The sequence below is a fragment of the Apis florea genome, unplaced genomic scaffold (assembly GCF_048593485.1).
Source record: "Apis florea isolate Af1SG1 unplaced genomic scaffold, ASM4859348v1 contig_3802_pilon, whole genome shotgun sequence".
NCBI lineage: Eukaryota > Metazoa > Arthropoda > Insecta > Hymenoptera > Apidae > Apis > Apis florea.
In genome coordinates, this window is record NW_028256863.1 from 371121 (window position 1) to 390455 (window position 19335).

The 19335-nt window shown below is 19.4% G+C and overlaps 4 protein-coding genes across 5 annotated transcripts; 2 read left to right on the forward strand and 2 right to left on the reverse strand.

Annotated features, from left to right (window-relative positions):
* Nucleotides 1–217: 217 nt before the first annotated feature.
* Nucleotides 218–3118, forward strand: Arpc2 (Actin-related protein 2/3 complex, subunit 2). Of its 2 annotated transcripts, none has more exons than XM_012485295.3 (7): nt 218–460; nt 903–996; nt 1286–1385; nt 1491–1692; nt 1792–2012; nt 2143–2344; nt 2419–3118. In XM_012485295.3, exons 1-7 carry the CDS (start codon nt 387–389, stop codon nt 2444–2446), a joined length of 921 nt encoding a protein of 306 aa, XP_012340749.1. In that variant the 5' UTR covers nt 218–386; the 3' UTR covers nt 2447–3118. The 2 variants fall into 2 exon arrangements, with proteins under 2 accessions (XP_012340749.1, XP_086772442.1); XM_086916316.1 differs by having other exon boundaries at nt 224–460; nt 1515–1692.
* A 208-nt stretch (nt 3119–3326) lies between these two features.
* LOC105735187 (uncharacterized) lies at nt 3327–4688 on the forward strand. Its single transcript, XM_012485297.3, has 3 exons — nt 3327–3483; nt 3779–4134; nt 4304–4688. The coding sequence occupies exons 2-3, from the start codon at nt 3786–3788 to the stop codon at nt 4471–4473; spliced, it is 519 nt and encodes a 172-aa protein (XP_012340751.1). The 5' UTR covers nt 3327–3483; nt 3779–3785; the 3' UTR covers nt 4474–4688.
* A 570-nt stretch (nt 4689–5258) lies between these two features.
* Nucleotides 5259–7494, reverse strand: LOC147656137 (uncharacterized). The gene is made up of 2 exons (XM_086916315.1): nt 7095–7494; nt 5259–6887 (listed from the first exon to the last, which is right to left on the reverse strand). The coding sequence occupies exons 1-2, from the start codon at nt 7492–7494 to the stop codon at nt 6571–6573; spliced, it is 717 nt and encodes a 238-aa protein (XP_086772441.1). The 3' UTR covers nt 5259–6570.
* On the reverse strand, nt 7283–18930 carry SamDC (S-adenosylmethionine decarboxylase). Its single transcript, XM_003692844.4, has 6 exons — nt 18620–18930; nt 14703–14789; nt 9077–9203; nt 8308–8410; nt 7893–8176; nt 7283–7803 (listed from the first exon to the last, which is right to left on the reverse strand). The coding sequence occupies exons 1-6, from the start codon at nt 18748–18750 to the stop codon at nt 7501–7503; spliced, it is 1035 nt and encodes a 344-aa protein (XP_003692892.1). The 5' UTR covers nt 18751–18930; the 3' UTR covers nt 7283–7500.
* Between the last annotated feature and the right edge of the window lie 405 nt (nt 18931–19335).

Below are 19335 nucleotides of genomic sequence, written 5' to 3' on the forward strand. Positions count from 1 at the left end.
ATATATGATGAACCTTCAATATTTTTCTGTATTGTAAAACTGACTTAAGTACTTAGTTATAACTAGATTAGTAAAATAATTGATTATTTTCAATTGAATTCAATTAATAAAAATGTTTATATATTATATACATCTATGAAATAAGTAAATAAATGAAAATTTTAACATATTAAATAGAATATAATAAAATGTATATTGTCCAATAAATCAATTGCTATTGGTAGTAGTACAACATACATATAGTTAGGTGATCTGGCTATGTTAAACCTACGATCAAGAGAAAAGATTAGAAATTAGTCAGAATCGTGTATATGATTGAATTTCTCAGTAGATAATTAATAATTACTGTGTTATAATATAAAAATTAATTAATATAAGATATAATAATGATTTTGTTAGAGATACACAATAGGATACTAGAAGAAACATTAAGTAACAAAATAAAAAATGCTCTGTCGGGGTAAGTGTTCCTTTTTTAAGAACAAGATATTTTTCACGTTTTTAAGATAAAGTTTACGATTACAAATTAGGGCGGTGTCCATTTCAAATATTAGTGACGTTTATTTTAATAGGATATTCAATATTTATATATATATTATATATATAAATTAAAAAAAAAAATAATTAAAAATTTAAATCTACTTACATTATATCAAAAAATGTTTAATGTAAAATATAGTTTTTCCAGCATTTAATCATCTACTTTAATATTTATTTAATATTATTTTAATATGAAAAATATATAATTAATATTAAAAATTTATGAAAACAAAAAATAATAAAAATAAAATAATTTTATTTATTATGTTTAAAATATAATTAATTTTCATTATTAATTAATAATTTTGTATTCTATACATTTAATACATGTAATATAATTAAAATATATATTTTTTTTGTAGTCATAAACCAGAATCTACAGATGTTGTTATAGCAGATTTTGATGGAGTTTTATTTCATATTTCTAATTTAAGTGGTGACAAGTCAAAAATTAGAGTAAGTTCTGAAAGATTTTATTGTGTATATTTTTTAACATAATGTATAAAATAATGTATGTATAAATAATATATGTATAATGTATGTATAATATATAAATAATATATAAAATATTATATATTAGTTTAAAATAGTAATATATAATTAATTAATTATTATTTATTTATTTTATTGCTTAATCAAACTTAAATTTATAATAATAATAATTCACAATAAAACTTCATTTGATATTTTTTTATTCATATTTGATATTTTTTCTTTTAAATAATATGTATTAATTTTATTACAGATAAGTATTTTACTTAAATTTTATAAACAATTGCAAGAACATGGAGCTGATGAGTTACTTATACGTGAATATGGACCTTATCTTATAGCTCCTGAAAATGGTAAACAATATAATTAAGTTTAAGAAATATGTAATAAATTAATAATAATTATTAATTATGTTATTTAAACATTATTTAATAAGATTTTGGTATTTTTTTTATTAGGTTATAATGTTTCTGTATTAATAGATTTGGAAAATTTGCCTGAAGATTGGGAATCATTAGTTAAAAAAATTGCACTTTTAAAAAGGCATTGTTTTGCTAGTGTTTTTGAAAAATATTTTGATTTTCAAGAAGAATATTATGATTCACCAGGTACACAATTGCAAAAAAGGGCAGTTATTCAATATAGAGATGAAGAAACAATGTAAGAATGTACTTTCATTTTACAACATATATAATAAAAATAATAAAAGAAAGTAATATTTTTAATTTTATTTTTAATTTATATATATTTTATATAAAGGTATGTTGAAGCCAAAAGTGATAGAGTAACAGTGGTATTTAGCACAATATTTAAAGATGAAGATGATATGGTTATTGGAAAATTATTTTTACAAGAATTGAAAGAGGGCAGACGTGCAAGTCATACAGCTCCACAAGTTTTATTTAATCACCGTGAACCACCATTAGAATTACAAGATTCTGAGGCAGCTGTTGGAGATTGCATTGGATACATTACATTTGGTAAATATTAATTTAATTATGTTAAAATTATAAAAATATAAAAAGTACAAAAACAAATTACAAAAACTTTACTTTATTAAAATTTATGAATTTTACATATTAATTTTTTTTTTATGTTTTTTTTTTACAGTATTATTTCCAAGACATACAAACAGAGAAGCTCGTGATAATACAATTGATTTAATACATATGTTTAGAAATTATTTACATTATCATATTAAATATAGTAAAGTTTATATTCACTCAAGAATGCGTACGAAAACAACAGATTTTTTAAAAATATTAAATAGAGCAAGATCTCAATCAAAAAACACTGAGAAAAAAACTATCACGTAAGTTTTTTTAAAAATATTTGTTTTTTAATATGTTACATTAGGATATTAAATTTGAAAATTATATTTTACAGGGGTCGAACGTTCATTAGGAAGGAATGAGTGTAAACATAAAATTATATTCCTTATATTGTTTTAAAAGATAAATGATTTCTCATTTATCTTATAGATTTATTAGAAATTTTTTGATCTTCTGGCAAGAAAATTTGTTATTGTTTATAACAAAAGATTCTAATTCATCACATGACTTAAAAACTATCAATTTTTGAGCCTTGACATTCATTATCTATGAACAATATAATGTTCTTTATAAAAAACTCTATATTGCTAAATACACTCGAAATGTGTACACGGCAACATATGATTGAAAAGTCATTTTATATCGAAATTTTTTAAATATCAAAATGCATAAAATTTTCAAAAAAATCAGGGAATAGTCTGTTTGTGAATAAAATTAAAAATTATGTTTTGTTTTTACTCGATAAAATGTAATTTTAATTCTATCTTTAAAATCAAAGATACATAATTGTATTTCTATTTCGTTAAATTTTTTGTCTTTATAAATTCACAAAAATGATCTTTTTTTTTTAATTCCACGTACAACGAAAATGTTTAAAATAACAAGAAACGTGGATTTTATAAAATTATATATTGATGTATCATTTGTATTTTTAATAACATAGATGTTTTTTTTTTGATAAATTATTTTTATTAGCTATTTTATTGTCTCTCTTATTAACATATAATTGTAATATAATAAAAGTATTAATTCTATATCATAAGTGATATAATTATCAATCCTTTGTTTGTACTAATTGAAAATATTGAATTATTGTGAAAATTAGTATTAATTTAATTTTAGTATGTAATTAGCAAATGGATGTAGGGATTGGAAAATAAGATTAAGGTAAAAACTAGGGTGTGCCAAATAGGGATGTTCATTAATAACCACACCTCTTTATTTAACACTGATATAGAAGCTACAGTATGTGCCTCATAGAATTTCAGTTATACGCGTTTTTCTACAGAAATACACATTCTGTTTAAAGTTCATTGTATTAATTATTTTTATAATTAAATGAAAAAAATTTTAAATCTTCAATGTTGATACATATATTTCATTATATTTCTTTTAATATGTAAGTATTATAAATTACTACAACAATTTATTAGAGTTAAAATGTGTATATATATGATATCAATATAAATTTTTAAACAAAATTCTTTATGTTTTAATAATGTCTTGAAACAAATTTTATATTATTTTGTATTAATTTTTTGATATACTTAAAATTTAATTTTTTAATTATACATATATAAAATATTTATGAATTATGTTATTAATATCATGAAACAAAAAATAATTATAACAATGATTTAATAATGACATTTCCTTTTAAAATTTATTTCTAAATACTTATTCAAACTTTTCAGTTAAATTATGAAGATAATAAATGAATCAACTATTGCATCAACTTTATCTTCATCTTTTTCACCTTGTTCACCTAATGAAATAGTCATACAATATGGAGATTGTGTTGGAGGTGAAGTTGAAAAATGGTTGGAAGATGAAACGCTAGCAGGGTTTCGAGTTTGGCAACTTGCTGGCATAATCCTTTCTATTCTACTTAGTATATTAATTGGATTTTGTTGTTGTATCAGATTCAGAGTACCACGAACTAAACAAGAAATAGAAGCTGATTATATTCGAAAAAAAATAACAGACAATTTTAGACATGAGTTATCTAAAATCAGTAATATAGAAATGAATGATATGGATTTGAAAAAAGGTAAACAAATTTAAAATTTAAAAGTTATAATATGAAGAAAATTAAAATTTAACTTTTACTTATTTAATCTTATTATATTAATTATATTAATATAACTTTTTATTAATTATATTAATATAACTAATTATATTAATTAGTACTGATATGTATATCTATTTTTCATTATTAGCATTAAGCAAAATTCAAAATAAATTTGATATAGAAACTTATGAAGTACAAAAGCTTCATGAAGAATTAACATATAAAAATATGCATAAGTTACATTCAAAATTCAATGGAACATTTAATGGAATTTATTTTAATAAACAAGAATATGTCAATGCTGGTAATATAATTTAATAAATTTATAAATTTTTTTACTTATTATCAAATATAGATACAGATCTTATTTTTTAAAATAATAATTATTACTAACATTATATTTCTAATTAGAATTTATAATAACTAAATTAGATATACTCATTATAATAAGAGATAAGAAATATAACATATTAAATAAAATAAATAAATTCTATACATCATTAATTGACTAAATATAATCTTTATTTTATGAATATAATACAGAAATTAAGTTATCTTACATGCAACAATAATCTATAGCAAAAGATAATACATTTTAGAAAGCATATAATAGGACTAATGTATATTACCTACCACATTATTTATTTACTTATATTATTAGATGATTAGTATTGTAAAAAGTGCAGATTCTTCATTACTTTTAAACAAAATAAATTTTTTATAAATTATGCAATTTAAATGAAATATTTTATATATATGTATACACATATATGTATATACATTCATAAAATAAGAAATAAATATAGTATAAATTTTATATTTTCATTCATGATTAAAGATTATTATATTTGTTTTTAAAGGATGTTAAATTGTTACTATTAGTACATTTATAAAATTAAAACATCTCGTAAGTATGTGAAATAAAATTTTTAGATAATTCTTATTGTCTCTCTCTTTCTCTTTGAAAACTGAAATATTTTTATACTTTACTATATATATTTAACTATAAAATTATAATTAAATTTAATTATAAAATTATAATTATTGTTAATTTTAAAATATTTTTTGGAAATATTATAAAATAAAATTTAACAGAATATAGATACTTATAAAACCTATTTATTTGTTGACAAATAAAATAAATAGTATAATCAAATATAACTTTTACAACTGATTTTATACAGGAAATATTGAAAATCAAGCAGAGGAAAAAATAACAAAATATAAATTCTTTTTATAAAAACTTGAATATTCAAAAAATTAAATTTAACAAAAGTTAAATTTTAATCAACTTTTTAGAAATATGGTTGTTTCTTTAGGTTGATATAAATATTTCTCACAGAAAAATAAAAATTTTAGAAGAAATATTTGTCATATATACATACATCGCTCATACATATTTTACACACACGCATATAGGAATGATTTAATTAATCATAGTAATTTAACTAGTTTAATGCTCTTTCCATTTCATAGAATGATTATTAATTTAGTAAGGAAATCTATATCAGGTTTACAAAGGTCTAATCTAAATTTCCAACATTGTACAACACCAACTGGTGTATTATTTTTCATATTTTTAATAATATCACATATAGTAGTTATTCACATGTGGAATATTTTAATCATACTCTGATGAAATACAACATTAAAAGTTTAACAAGTCTTCTATAGATACTTGTATGAATCAATAAATTTTTTTAGAAATAATACATCGAAATAAAAAAGTTATTTGTTTCATATTTATATTTATAAATATAAATAGAAAAAGTATATTTAAATTGATAATTATTTTTTAATTAGAAAATAATTTTTAAAGAATTTTATTTAAAATAGATATCCTTTTATCTGAAAAAATGATTTATAATAGAAATAAATTTAAGAGAATTCCGATATTACTGATATATTTCATTTGAAACTAAATCCTGTAGTATTGTAGTATGATCTATTTCGGTTTTTCTAAAATGAATTCCTACAAGAAATATTGTTTAACTAGAGCTTATAAGAGAATTTTTCACATGGAACAAGGATATTTTATGTTTTATTCTACCTATAAATTAATAAATGTAGGAAAAACTTCATGGACTAGAGGATCCAATAGAAACGTAATGTACAATATTGTTTTGAAAGAATTCAAAGTTGTTGTACATTGTGCAAAACGTTTCCATAGAATGAAAGAACTATTTATGCTTTTAAAATCTATTTGCATGCATTCTTTCAATATGATTTTATTTATAATAATAAAGAGGTATAGGCTGACATTTAAATATAGCGATGATAGGATACCTCTAATTGATGAAGATTGGAAACTAACTACGAGGTAAGAGGTTTTCATAGAGCTTGACCAAATAGCATTTAATTGTGCTATAAGACCACTAGCAACAATTGCGCTAAATGGTCTACTTAAGCGTACCTTCACGAGATTTTGTTTCTCCACCATGAAAATTTCATTTTCGGGCTTAAATATTGAAAACTGATTACTGTTTGTGGAATCAATGATAAAATTGGCAAAAAATTTCCGCAACTTCGACTTTTTGGTTCATCATCTAGCGATTCTGTTACAGTTTCACTTATAATATTATGATGGGGTGTGGAATATGGATATGGTGTTGAAAGTGGATTACAAGTAATATGTACTTCTCCCATATTCCACTTATTTTTTGTATCAGTCGAATTATTTTCTTGAGTTAATTCCGAAATACAAGAAAAATGTACTTTTTTATCTGTGGAAGCTATAGAACAATTAGAAATATTAATTATACGATTTTCCGAACTCGTCAAAAAATTACTTTTACGATGATTAGATATATTATGATCTAACATAGAATTTGATAAATTCATTGATTTTAAAGATGTTTTCCTATAAACTTTAGATCGTGTAAGGGGTTTAATTGTTAACTGTGGTGATGATACTGATCGTAGAGAATAAGAATTAGTACCTCTATTAATATCCATATAATTCTGCAAAGGATGACAATCGTTACTTTTTCTATTTAAATATTTATCTTCTATAGACACATCAGGATTAATGGATTGTGGCGTGGATGTAATTAGTGGAATTGTGGATGTTGTAACATTCTTTCCTCGGGTAATTATAGAATTTTGTGTAATAGTGCATTCATTAAGATTTGTTTCATTATTATGTTTTATATATTGAGTAGATACAAGATTATGTTTTTTGTAAATATTTGTAGGTTTTAATATATGTTTTATAGATTGATTAAATTTGTTTTTTTCATTTATGGAATTAGAAAAAGAAAAAGAAGTTTGCGAAAAAGTAGAATTATTAATAAGCGCTTCATTTGTCCCTGATTCATTAGGTCCGAATGAAGCGTCCATGAACCCTCAGCTTGGGAATCTTGAATAAAATGCACAAGTCAAATCATAATTCTTGAAACGACAATATTGTACATCTGTACGTAGCCAATCACCAGAACATTTTAGAAAATCAGTTTGTTCTAAGTCACGCGGACAACTAGCAGCTATTGATTCTTTGTTAGCAAAGACGGTTACAACAAATTTTTTTGGTTTAAAAGTGTTCAATACACGTCGTATTATTTCCTCATATGATGCTTCTGGAATGTTACTCTCAAATGAGACATATGAAAACTCTGGTTCTGGTGTGATATGAATAGTCATATAATTTCCCTATAAAAATAATATTTACTTAGTAAATATTTATTTGTGTGTTTATTTTACATATAAGATTACACATATTTTCTATGAAGAATACTTACATTTTTAGATACTCCATTCATTGAATATCCACAAGGTTCAAATAAAAAATCATCAATAATCATATTTGGTATAAGTTTGTCAATTCCTGATTTTTGAGTTGCTTCATCTGCAGACGAGCATACATCTCTAGTGAAAAGAGCCATTATTTCTGGATCTAAATGAGTCATTAAGATTTCTAAGGTTTGATCTGGTTCTGAGGGTTCATCAACAGACTTTTCTTTATTCAAAGTATATAAATACCAACAATCTGAATCTACAGAACCTAAACAATAGGCTTCTCCACCTAGAAAAGAAACACAGCAAATTAAATTTTTTTTTAAGTTTTTTTTCCCTAAAATTATTCATTATACAATATCTATTTCAAATATTATTTAGAAATCTAAATATATAAATATATATAAAAAAAATTATTACCTGGAAAAAATGTATCAAGTAAACCAACTTCTTCTTCAAATGCTTGATGCGGAGATATTTGCAATTCTGGCTTCTTGTAATTTTTTCTTGAATAAAATACATTCTGAAAGAATTATAATTTTTTGTATTTTAATTTTTTCCTGAATTTGATTGAGAAAGCAATTAAAAATTTAATTATTATATAATAATGAAATAAAACTAATTACAATATATATTCAGAGATATTACAAGACAAGAAACATTAAATTAGAGATAATTTGAACAAATATATTTTCATGTACTATATCATGAGTAGGAAAGATCAATAAACCAAGAGGTAGAGATGTATCCTGTATATTAGAGGTTTCCTATATATAGACACTTATCCATGTACTAGGTCAAGTTATATAGCTAAGTACTTTTAACTTTAATTTGTTTGTAATAAATAATAATTATTATAAAAAATATTATATTCTCAAAAGATATTCATATTTTAATATATAATAGATGTTTATTATTAATATTATAATTAATATTATAATTGATAAATATAATAATTTTTAATATATGATTTATAAAAAAAAGATTTTCATAATTGTCTTTTAGATATTTCATTTTAAATTTTATATAATTAATTATTTACATTAAATATACTTATTCAATATTAAAATGTTAGATAAATAATTAATTTCATAAATAATTATTATAATTATAATTAATATAATTTATTAAAAAACATTTTAAATATTTTGATATATTAATAATAAAAAATATAAAAAAAGTTTTATACCTCTACTTCTTCAAAGCCAGTATATTCTTTTATGAGTTCCAAAAGAGGCTCCAAACATTGAAGAGGAGTAGTTGTACCACATGTTTTCAAAATAAGTCTACGTTTTGATAGGAACATGCTGCTTTCACTGTAAAGTAATTTATATTCTTATAATTTTGTATTAATATTAAATATACAAAATAAACATATTTAAAAAATTAATAATATATTCACTATATATGCAATAAATATACAAACAAAATAAATACCACAGATAATTATAGGATATCAAAAAGAAAAAATGTTGATATTTAACCATTTTAGCAAAAATTTTTAAGATTATCATAAAATCAAATAAATATATCAACATTATCTATATTCTTTGATATCTCATAATTATTATTTAGTATATTTATTGTTTATGTATTTATTTTATATCAATATTTATATAAAAAATGAAATAATATAATATTTTTGTTTATATATTTTAATAAAAATAAACAATTTTCAATTAGATACTAGAATTTTTAAGACATTTTAAGACGTTGTTAAAAAGAAATATAATAGTTTCATATATCAATATGAAACTATTTAAATATTTATTATTTATCAATTATAAACATTTGTTTAGATCTTCTCTTATGAGGAAATATTTCGGATTACATTACAAAATTTACATTATTATATTTTATCATATGACATCATCGTCGTTAATCAATATTTTAGAAGAGCAATGACGACAGAAACACGTGTTTAACAATGCTTAAAATTATTATAAATTTATTATTCTTTTTTATTAAATATAATTTTAAAGAAATAAATGTTAAAGCTTAGATATAATCTTAAAAATACTAATAAAAATAAAGAAAAAAAATTGCAAAAATAATATTACATATAATAATGTATTTAAAAAAATTTGAAGTATTTTATTGAAATTAAATTTTGCTCTTTTTTGATGAAAATTTTTAATATAAATAATAAAGTTGAAGGTTATCAAAGAATGAAGATTATTAAAAGACATTTACTTGGCTTCCACTGTAAAATTATTTTTAGTTTCAGATCTAGATAGTATTAGATGTAAAGATTAAGTAAGTCAAAATATGCTTATTAACATTTCGTAAAATCTTTAATATATCAACTATAAAGATATATATAATTTATTAAAAATATATATTTAATATTTATCATTTAGAAATGAATTTAATTAATAAACTCTTTAAATAGGTAATGTCTGATTAAGTCGTATCTTTATAAAAATACGATTTTCTAAATTCATTATGGACGCTTGTATAACTTTCCTAAAACTAAATTAAATATCGCAATTTCTTCTAGAATTTACTAAATATGATTTACGGGTTATCATTGATATTTCATATAGACCCCATTGACCCTAGATTTTCTGAGTAAAAGTGCATAATAAATGAAATATATGAGTTATTTTATTAATAAAATGAAACATTATAATAAGCTAACAATGTACAGTACAGTAGAGACAAGATAATTTTGATATTGATTTAAATATGATAAAATGTAAATATAATTGTTTAAAATACTGATTCTTTTGTGAACCCCTAAATTTTTTCCACAATGTAATATTTGCGACATTATTTCTCATAGTTTTTTCCAGAGATCACTTTTTAGGATATATTATTTAAATTATAAAATATAAAAAATTGAAATTTAATAAAATTTTATTTGATTTATTTTATAAAATAAAAATATCTTATAGAATTCATTACAATTAATTTAATCTTTGATAATTTATAGCATTTTATATTAAATAATTGAGTTTGAAAAAATTTTGTAATGATGAGTTTGTAAAAAAATATGTGTTTTATTAAACATGCCAATATTATTATATATATAAATAATATATAAATAATGTTAAGTTAATGTTAAAATCTGTACATTTATATTAGAATAAAATTTTATTATACCATGTTTGAACAGAAAATTTGTGAATCGATAAAAATTTGAGTTAAAAAAGTTGAGTTGAATAAAAAAAAAAGCTGAGTAAATAGATTGAATGTTTACGATACGCATTATCAATTAGAGAAATATTTAATCTTTGTGCTTATGGGTTACGTTACTTTGTAATAAAGTAAACCAATTCATATTCAATTTTAATGTCGGAAATGCAATCTCTTTCTCTTTCTTTCGTATACATATATACATGCATATATACATACAATGCATGTTAACATTGTGCAATGCGGAAAAGCTGTTAAAAAAAATAATAAATGAAATAAAATTTATCAAACAGCAGATTGACAGTTACTGCTTAAAAAAAATATATACTTTAAATTTTTTATAAAAATTTAAAATAAAATAATGGAGATTTTTTTCTTATTTCTACAAATAAAATTAATTTATAATTTTATCATAATTGTTAAAAAATTTTCATTCATAAGCACACGTTATAAACATGATATGATAAAAGTTCAATTTTCATATCAATATAAGATATGATAATTAAAAGGAAGCGATTAATCTTTTCCTGAAAACGAATCTGGTAACAAATCAATGATCATAATAATCAATTTCTATTTCAATATAATATAAATAAATAAAATAATCAAATATCGAATTGGAATTTAATCAAAAAATGAATAATGATATATTAAAAAAAAAAAAAGTTCATTTTAAATGTTAAATCTCTTCAAATTCCTTTTAATTAATAAAATATTAAAAATGTCTCTAATGAATAGACCTCTTATCTTGTTACAAACGTCTTTTATGTTATATTTAGTTAAATTTAAGTCGATAAAAAACAAAATATATAAAAAAATAAAATTAATAATTCGAAAAATAATTGCATAACAATTTATATTATATAAAGCCATTATTATTTATTTAATTTTGAAGAATAATTAGATTACATGAAATATTAGATAATTTAAACATGATGATTAATAATGTTTATAATACATAATTAATAACATAATATTAAAAAAGAATAATATATATAATAATACATAATTTAATAATCACATCATAAATATATATATATAAAATATGAATCAACCATTTATTTATTTAATATATATTTTAATATATTATATAAGTTATAATTCATAAAAATAAAAAAAATATGATATAAATTTTTTCATAAATATTTTTATTTACAATTAAAATATTAAAATATTAATTTTTAATATTAAAAAGCTTGAATTAATTTAAATTAATTCATAATTTAAAAAAATATATATTGAAAGAAGTAACAGTTAAAATTACGATAATATACATTTATATGATCATTTTCCTCAATTTAGCTATAATTTTTCAATGAATAGTTGATTAAGAAATATTTCTCTATGACTTGCTCATTCAAATATATAGATCTGTAGAGTTAAAATAATATTTTACATCGTGTTTTAGACAATATTTTTTGAAATTAATAAAATAATTTTTGATTATAAATTTTGTTTAAATAATAAAAAATAAGTTTGAAATTCAATTCAAAACATAGATGATTAATCGTTTCTAAAATTGCTTTTTCTTTATATATTTTAATTTTATGTATTAAAAAGTGAAATTTTACTCATTCATATATTTTTTTTTTATATAAATAATTAAAAATGTTTAATTATTTAGAAAAAATGTAAAGATCTGAATTATACATTAGTTTATTTATAAAAAACCAAAAATCATTTCAATTGCAAATTTAAGAATTTAGATTTTATCGATATCGAGATTTGAACTTCTTTTTTTAAATGATAAATAAAATTGTGCCCAAAATTGTGCCTAAAAATGAAATTACATAATGATATTTTCTTTTTATTTCTGATTTACAAGTAATTTGTTATTTAATAGACTTTTAGCATAATATTTAAAACATTATATATTATAAATCTTAGCACTTTAAATAAATAATATTTCTTTTTTAATAAATTTAATAATTAATTCTTTTATATCTTTTTTCTTTCTTTTATATCTTTACATGTATTTCGATCATTATGTGATTATTTAATCATTTATTATTATTTTCCTAGGTAAACAATGCCTAATAACACGAAATTGATATTTAATTTATAAAATTTACTAAAAAAAATTTTTTAAAATTTGTTTTTAACTCTATGTCAATTGATACTATATCAATTGATACTACTATACTATATCTGGACAGAATAGATCTATCTTTCTTCTAAAAATTTTTCTGTATATTTATAATTCTTGTTTTATAGTAAAAAATAAATTTTTCAATGAAAATATATAATAATTAATTATAATAATTATAAATAATTATAATAAAATTCTATAAATTTTCAATAAATTGTAATATTATATTATATAAATATACTATAATATTATAATATTTTGAAATACTATAAATTGTGGAAATAATATAAATAATAAAATATATAATAAGTAATATATAAGTAATAAAAGTTATGTGATATGAAAAAAAAAATGTAAAAATATTACAATTTTTATGTTATATCATTTCTTCAGAATTAATTATATTATATTTTTATTAGAATAAAAACATATACAAAACTGTATAAAAAAAATAACAAAAAGATGTAAAAGAAATTTCATTAATTCCATTAGGAAAAACTTATAATAAATATCAGAAAAAGATGAAAATATGTAATAACAATTATTCTAGCTGCTTTAGTCTTTCTCTCAAGATATAATACTGAGAACTAATCAAGGAATGCATTTTAAAGTATAAAGATTACCTTATCAGTTATAGCAAAAACAATTGACAGCTTAGATTATTCATTACATATATTGGATCATTATATTATATATTATGGAATTTGATGAGTTTCTGGGAACGTAAATCAAAGTAAACCCTGGATGAAGAATTAAAAGTTCGAAAAAATGATCTTATCATAAAAATAATGCAATTAAAAAAAAAAATAGAATAAAGAGATATAATTAATCTAAGAAAATATTTAAATATATATCAATAATTCCTATATTTTTAATATATCATATATTATCATATACTTTATTTTTAATATATATATTTGTTTTCAAGAAATCTTTAAAATACAAAATAATAATAAAATTAAAAATTTTATGTCAAATAATTATTTTTCATTCATCAGTTAAGCCTTTAAAATTTTAAATTCTTATTTTTTATCATTTTAATTTTCATAAGCAAATATTTTGAAAAATATATAAATACAGAAAAATGTTTTATATAAAGATATAAATTATAAAAGGAAACCAATAATGTTTACATTTATTTAACACATGTTTACATTTATTATAAAACACTATATATTAAACTTTTCAAGAGAATTGATATTTTTTATTAAAGATAATTTTAGCTAAAAAGATAATTATGAAATACCAATTATGAAATATTTATTTATCTCTTGTACGATTTTTTCTTCAAACATACAAGATGGAAGTATATTTATCTAATTATTAATCTACATTTTAACTTAAAAATGTAATGTTAATATTTACAGGACTTCAGTCATTATTAAGTTAAATAAAAGTATAATCTATTATTTCGTTTTTTTCATAATTTTCATCTCAAATTTTTTTCTGTATTTTCTATAGATATTTAGACAGATTAATTATTAATTATTAATAACCAATGTATGCATAATACATACAATATTTACATTAAAATAAAATAAAATAATATTAAAGATATTAAATATTTATGTAAAGTTTAAATATGTACCTGAGAACATAAGCATCTACATGCTCGGTACGACAAATGCTGATAATCTCACAACGAACGATTTTTAATAATGATTGCCACTTCCATCTGAAACAAAATATTAACTTTGATTAATATCAATTAATATACAAAAAATATACATATATCGTTTATAAAATATATCATTCTTTTTATTATTCTTTACAATTAGTTCTTCACAATTACAATTAGTTATTTTACAAAAAATATTTATTTAATTTATAAACATTTATATTCATAAATATATATATATATATATATATATAATATATATATAATATTATTATATAATATATAAATATATATATACTATCAATAAATAATAATTCAACTTATTAATCCTTAAAAATCATAAAAATATTTATATGATAAAATTAATTTATTTATTTAAAAATATATATATATATATATATACTTTAAAGTATTTCAAATATCGATAAACTCAATTTATATAAAAAAATTAAAAATATAAATTAAAATTAAAACAAATTAAAACAAAAATTAATTTTATTTTTAATATTTGATCAAATCTAAATTTATATTAATTTATATTATCTAATGTTAAAATATTAAAATTAAAAATGTAAATGTTAAAATGTTAAAATAATGTTAAAATTTATATTATCTAACGAAATAAAGTATCATATCGATTAATATGTATTTTAGGATAAATTAATTTAAAGTAATAAAATCAGTAATAAAATGTAATAAAATCAAATAATGAGTTAATAATTTGATATACAAAACAAATCAAAAAAAAAAAAGAATAAAATTTATGTTTTTCGTCTTATATTCGGAAACGAAGTTTCAAACAATAATTTTAATTATTGTTATCTTTTTTTTTTTTTTTTAACTCTTAACTCGTTTATATTAATTTTCCTAGAGTATTCTATATACAAAATAAATCATTCGGTATACGAATTGAATCATTCTGTACACAAAATGAATCACCTGATATACAAATTGAATCATCCTGTATACAAAATGAATCATCCGATAAACAAATTGAATCATCCTGTATACAAAATGGACCACTCGGTACATAAAGTGAGTTTACATACCTTATATATCCTATATACAAAATAACTGAGTTCAAGTTGTTTCAGATGAAGTTAGAAAAAAATTGTACTATGTAACAAACTTTAATTAATATTTTAATATTCAAATGTTTCTATTACTAGCATATTTCACACGACAAATATCCAAATGATAAATACTAATAAAATACATGTACTGTACACGTGTTAAAAATGATAAAATATTCTTCCTCTTTTCAATTTTATCTATTTATATTTTACACTTATCATTCCCTAAAAAAATCCTGTTATATTTCTTAATAATGTTGAATTATCCGAGACAATTTTTACTTGATATATTCACATTTATTGAATGATATTGAATATATTACTTAAGAATATTAATAATAATTATTAATATTAATATATTAAAATATACAATACATATAATTTCTATCACATTAAATTTTAAATTTCCATTTATATATAAAACTTTTTTGTTTTTTCTTAAATAAATATATAATATATAAAATGTGATAAACATAATTTTATGATAAAATTTATAATCATAATTTTTTCTATCGAAAAGGAACAATATTTTTTAATTGATTATTATATAATCAATTAAAAATTTGTACAAAATTTTTTTTTTGAAATATTAAAACATTTATATATGTACATCAAAATTATATTTTAAATATTTCAAGAAAATAAATCAAATTTCTATAATGAATTCTAATAATAATTTCTAATAAATTAATAAAATAAATGATTACATCATCCAAACTATTCAAATGCAAAGTTGAATATTGAAGAGTATGATTGTGTGATAATACTAAATTTTAATTAAATTAATTATTTTAAAATTAATTTAATATAAAATTATAATTTATATTATATTATATAATATTATATTATATTTATATTATATTTATATATAATTATATATAATTTATATTATATTTATATTATATTATTATAAATTATTATAAAAATTAAAATGATTAGTGTTCTTTTATTCGTTCCTTTTTATAAATTTTTGTTAAAATAAATGTTAAAACATAGTAGAATATCATTGTAGAAATTAATTATTTATTTTATTATTATATTTATTGCTTCGATTATATCGTTGTTTTGTAATTCATAAATGGCGCGCTTACCTTCCTCTACGGGAAGGTACATAATAAGTCATATTGAGAAACATTTTTCAAATAATAATAATAGTATTTAATATAAATAATATGCAATATTTCATATTATTTATTAAATAATTTATAATTATTGTATTTAAAATTATTGTATAGAATTCGAAACGAATAATAATAATAATAATAACAATAAAATACTAATAATAAATATTTAATATAATAATAATAATAATATTTAAATATTATAATATTCAATAATAATAATATTCAATAATTTTAATATTCCTGTAATTTGTATTTACTTTTCAGAATACTTTTCAGATACATATACAGGTATGTACATACATAATTTAGGAAAATAAAAATATAAATTTTAAATATTTGAATATTTGATCAATTAGTATGAAAATACACTTATATATTTATTTTTTTTATATAAATTATTATATAAATTATACAAATATATCCTATATAACTATATATGTAGTAGTACGTTTCTCGAAAGTACTATGTAAATCAATAATGTATAAAATGTCATTAATAAAAATCTTATATATTTTAATTTTTTATCAGAATATAAAATCATAAAATAAAAGATAAAAAACAATATTTTAAATATTATATTTCTATCTATAAAGTTTTGTTTTTTTTCCTATTAAAAAATTGATCATTATTATAATAACCGTAAATAATTTTATTCTTCTATTCTTATTAATAAATTTTTTTAAATGAAATTTTAAAAGTAATTTTTATATATCATACAATGATAATAACAATTTTATATAATTTTAAAATTTTTTGTTTGTTAATAATAATAATAATAATCGTTTAACATTATTTGCATGTAGTGATTTTTTAAAAAATAGCATATATTATGCAAAATGTTACACTAATTTATATTCGATTTTAAAAATGAAGAAAATTATATTTAATGAAGGAATTTAAATTTACAAATTACTTTTTTTCAAACAATGATTCAATCTAGATGTAGTAAGATCTTAGAAAAAAGGAAGATCGCATCGGTGCTTATGTCTATTTATATTCAATTAAAATAAGGAGATAAAGTAATATATGTATATACATATCAGAGTCTCGTAGTCTCGCTTTAAGCGGTCGGTATTACTGGAACAAGAAGGTGGGCGCATCGATCTTCGCCAAAAAATACGATATATACACTATTATACGATTCAATGCATTCAAAGTAGTGCGTCGTCAGAAAAATTTTCCAACAAAATCATTTTTTTTAATTAAACAATATATGAATTAAATTAAAATCATAATAATATGATTTATCAAATATTCGAAATTAATCTTTCCTTTTTAGAATAATCATAAATATTAAAAAAACTAATTCTCAAAAGAATGTTAGGTTAAGCGTACTAACAATTATCATGACTACACCACAAGGTACCGGCAGTACAGTCATGTTTGAGAGACCGGTTTTATTTTATTAAGATATTTATTTATTTTAAATTATATGTCATTGATTAATTTTTAATACTTATGATACTTTAAATTTCAATATATACTCATAAATGAATTAATGTTCAAACATGATTAGAAATTATGAAAGTTGTATTAAATTACTATAAAGCTTGATATTATACGATATACAATAAATTACGATGATATTATGCATAAATTATACATAAATTTTAAGAAATAATTGTCAATTAAGTTACGAACAGAAGAAATAATTGATTAAATCTGAGAGAGATAGCATGTTTTAACTTACTGAGGAATCTGCCTAAGATCGCCCTGCTTTCTGTTTATGCTGCTGCTGCTTGTGAACCAAATCTCAAGAAGTTTCTCCACTCCTTCAAAAAATTGCACGCTATCGGTGCTGTCGTCTTTGGTAGTTGCCATTCTTTGGTGGCACAAAATATTATTTACAATTACGATATATGTGAAAACAAACAAAAATTTCTTTCTTGAGTTTGTGTTTCGCTCCAAATATACGACAAACCGACCCTCTCACCCAACTTTGCTTTACTACTGAGAACAAGTGATCGAGTAATCATATTGGCGGTGGTTTCTATCTCTCTCACTCTTCTTTGCATGCGCAAGATGGCGTTTTCTATCTTTTTCTTACTCCTTTGCGTTACGTTCTTTTTTAACTACTATCTCTATCATGGATGCGTGTATCCATTGCTCTACCAATCGAAAATTACTTTTGACGCATGCGCATTAATAAATTCCATTTAAAGTACATTTATTCTTTAATTTTCGATAAATAATTTATATATAAATTTTTATTTATTAAAATATAAATGCAAATTAAAATAAAAAATAATATATAGTTATATATTATTACATATATATTTATATATTATTTTTTACTTTCATTAAATAATTATATTTTAATTATATGTGTATTAATAATTTTTCATTTTATTAATTTAGAATTATATTCTAATAGTTTTTCTTATATAAATTATAAATAATTATAAA

Coding starts and splice junctions, on each gene's coding strand:
- Arpc2 (XM_012485295.3), top strand. CDS start 387: ATGATTTTGTTAGAGATACACAATAGGATACTAGAAGAAACATTAAGT. Junction 1,386..1,490: donor TCTTATAGCTCCTGAAAATG/GTAAACAATATA, acceptor TTTTTTTATTAG/GTTATAATGTTTCTGTATTA. Junction 1,693..1,791: donor TATAGAGATGAAGAAACAAT/GTAAGAATGTAC, acceptor TTTTATATAAAG/GTATGTTGAAGCCAAAAGTG.
- SamDC (XM_003692844.4), bottom strand. CDS start 18,750: ATGGCAACTACCAAAGACGACAGCACCGATAGCGTGCAATTTTTTGAA. Junction 8,411..9,076: donor CTGGCTTTGAAGAAGTAGAG/GTATAAAACTTT, acceptor TAATTCTTTCAG/AATGTATTTTATTCAAGAAA. Junction 8,177..8,307: donor ACTTGATACATTTTTTCCAG/GTAATAATTTTT, acceptor TTTCTTTTCTAG/GTGGAGAAGCCTATTGTTTA.
- LOC147656137 (XM_086916315.1), bottom strand. CDS start 7,494: ATGGACGCTTCATTCGGACCTAATGAATCAGGGACAAATGAAGCGCTT. Junction 6,888..7,094: donor TTATATGGATATTAATAGAG/GTACTAATTCTT, acceptor ATTGTTCTATAG/CTTCCACAGATAAAAAAGTA.
- LOC105735187 (XM_012485297.3), top strand. CDS start 3,786: ATGAAGATAATAAATGAATCAACTATTGCATCAACTTTATCTTCATCT. Junction 4,135..4,303: donor TGATATGGATTTGAAAAAAG/GTAAACAAATTT, acceptor TTTCATTATTAG/CATTAAGCAAAATTCAAAAT.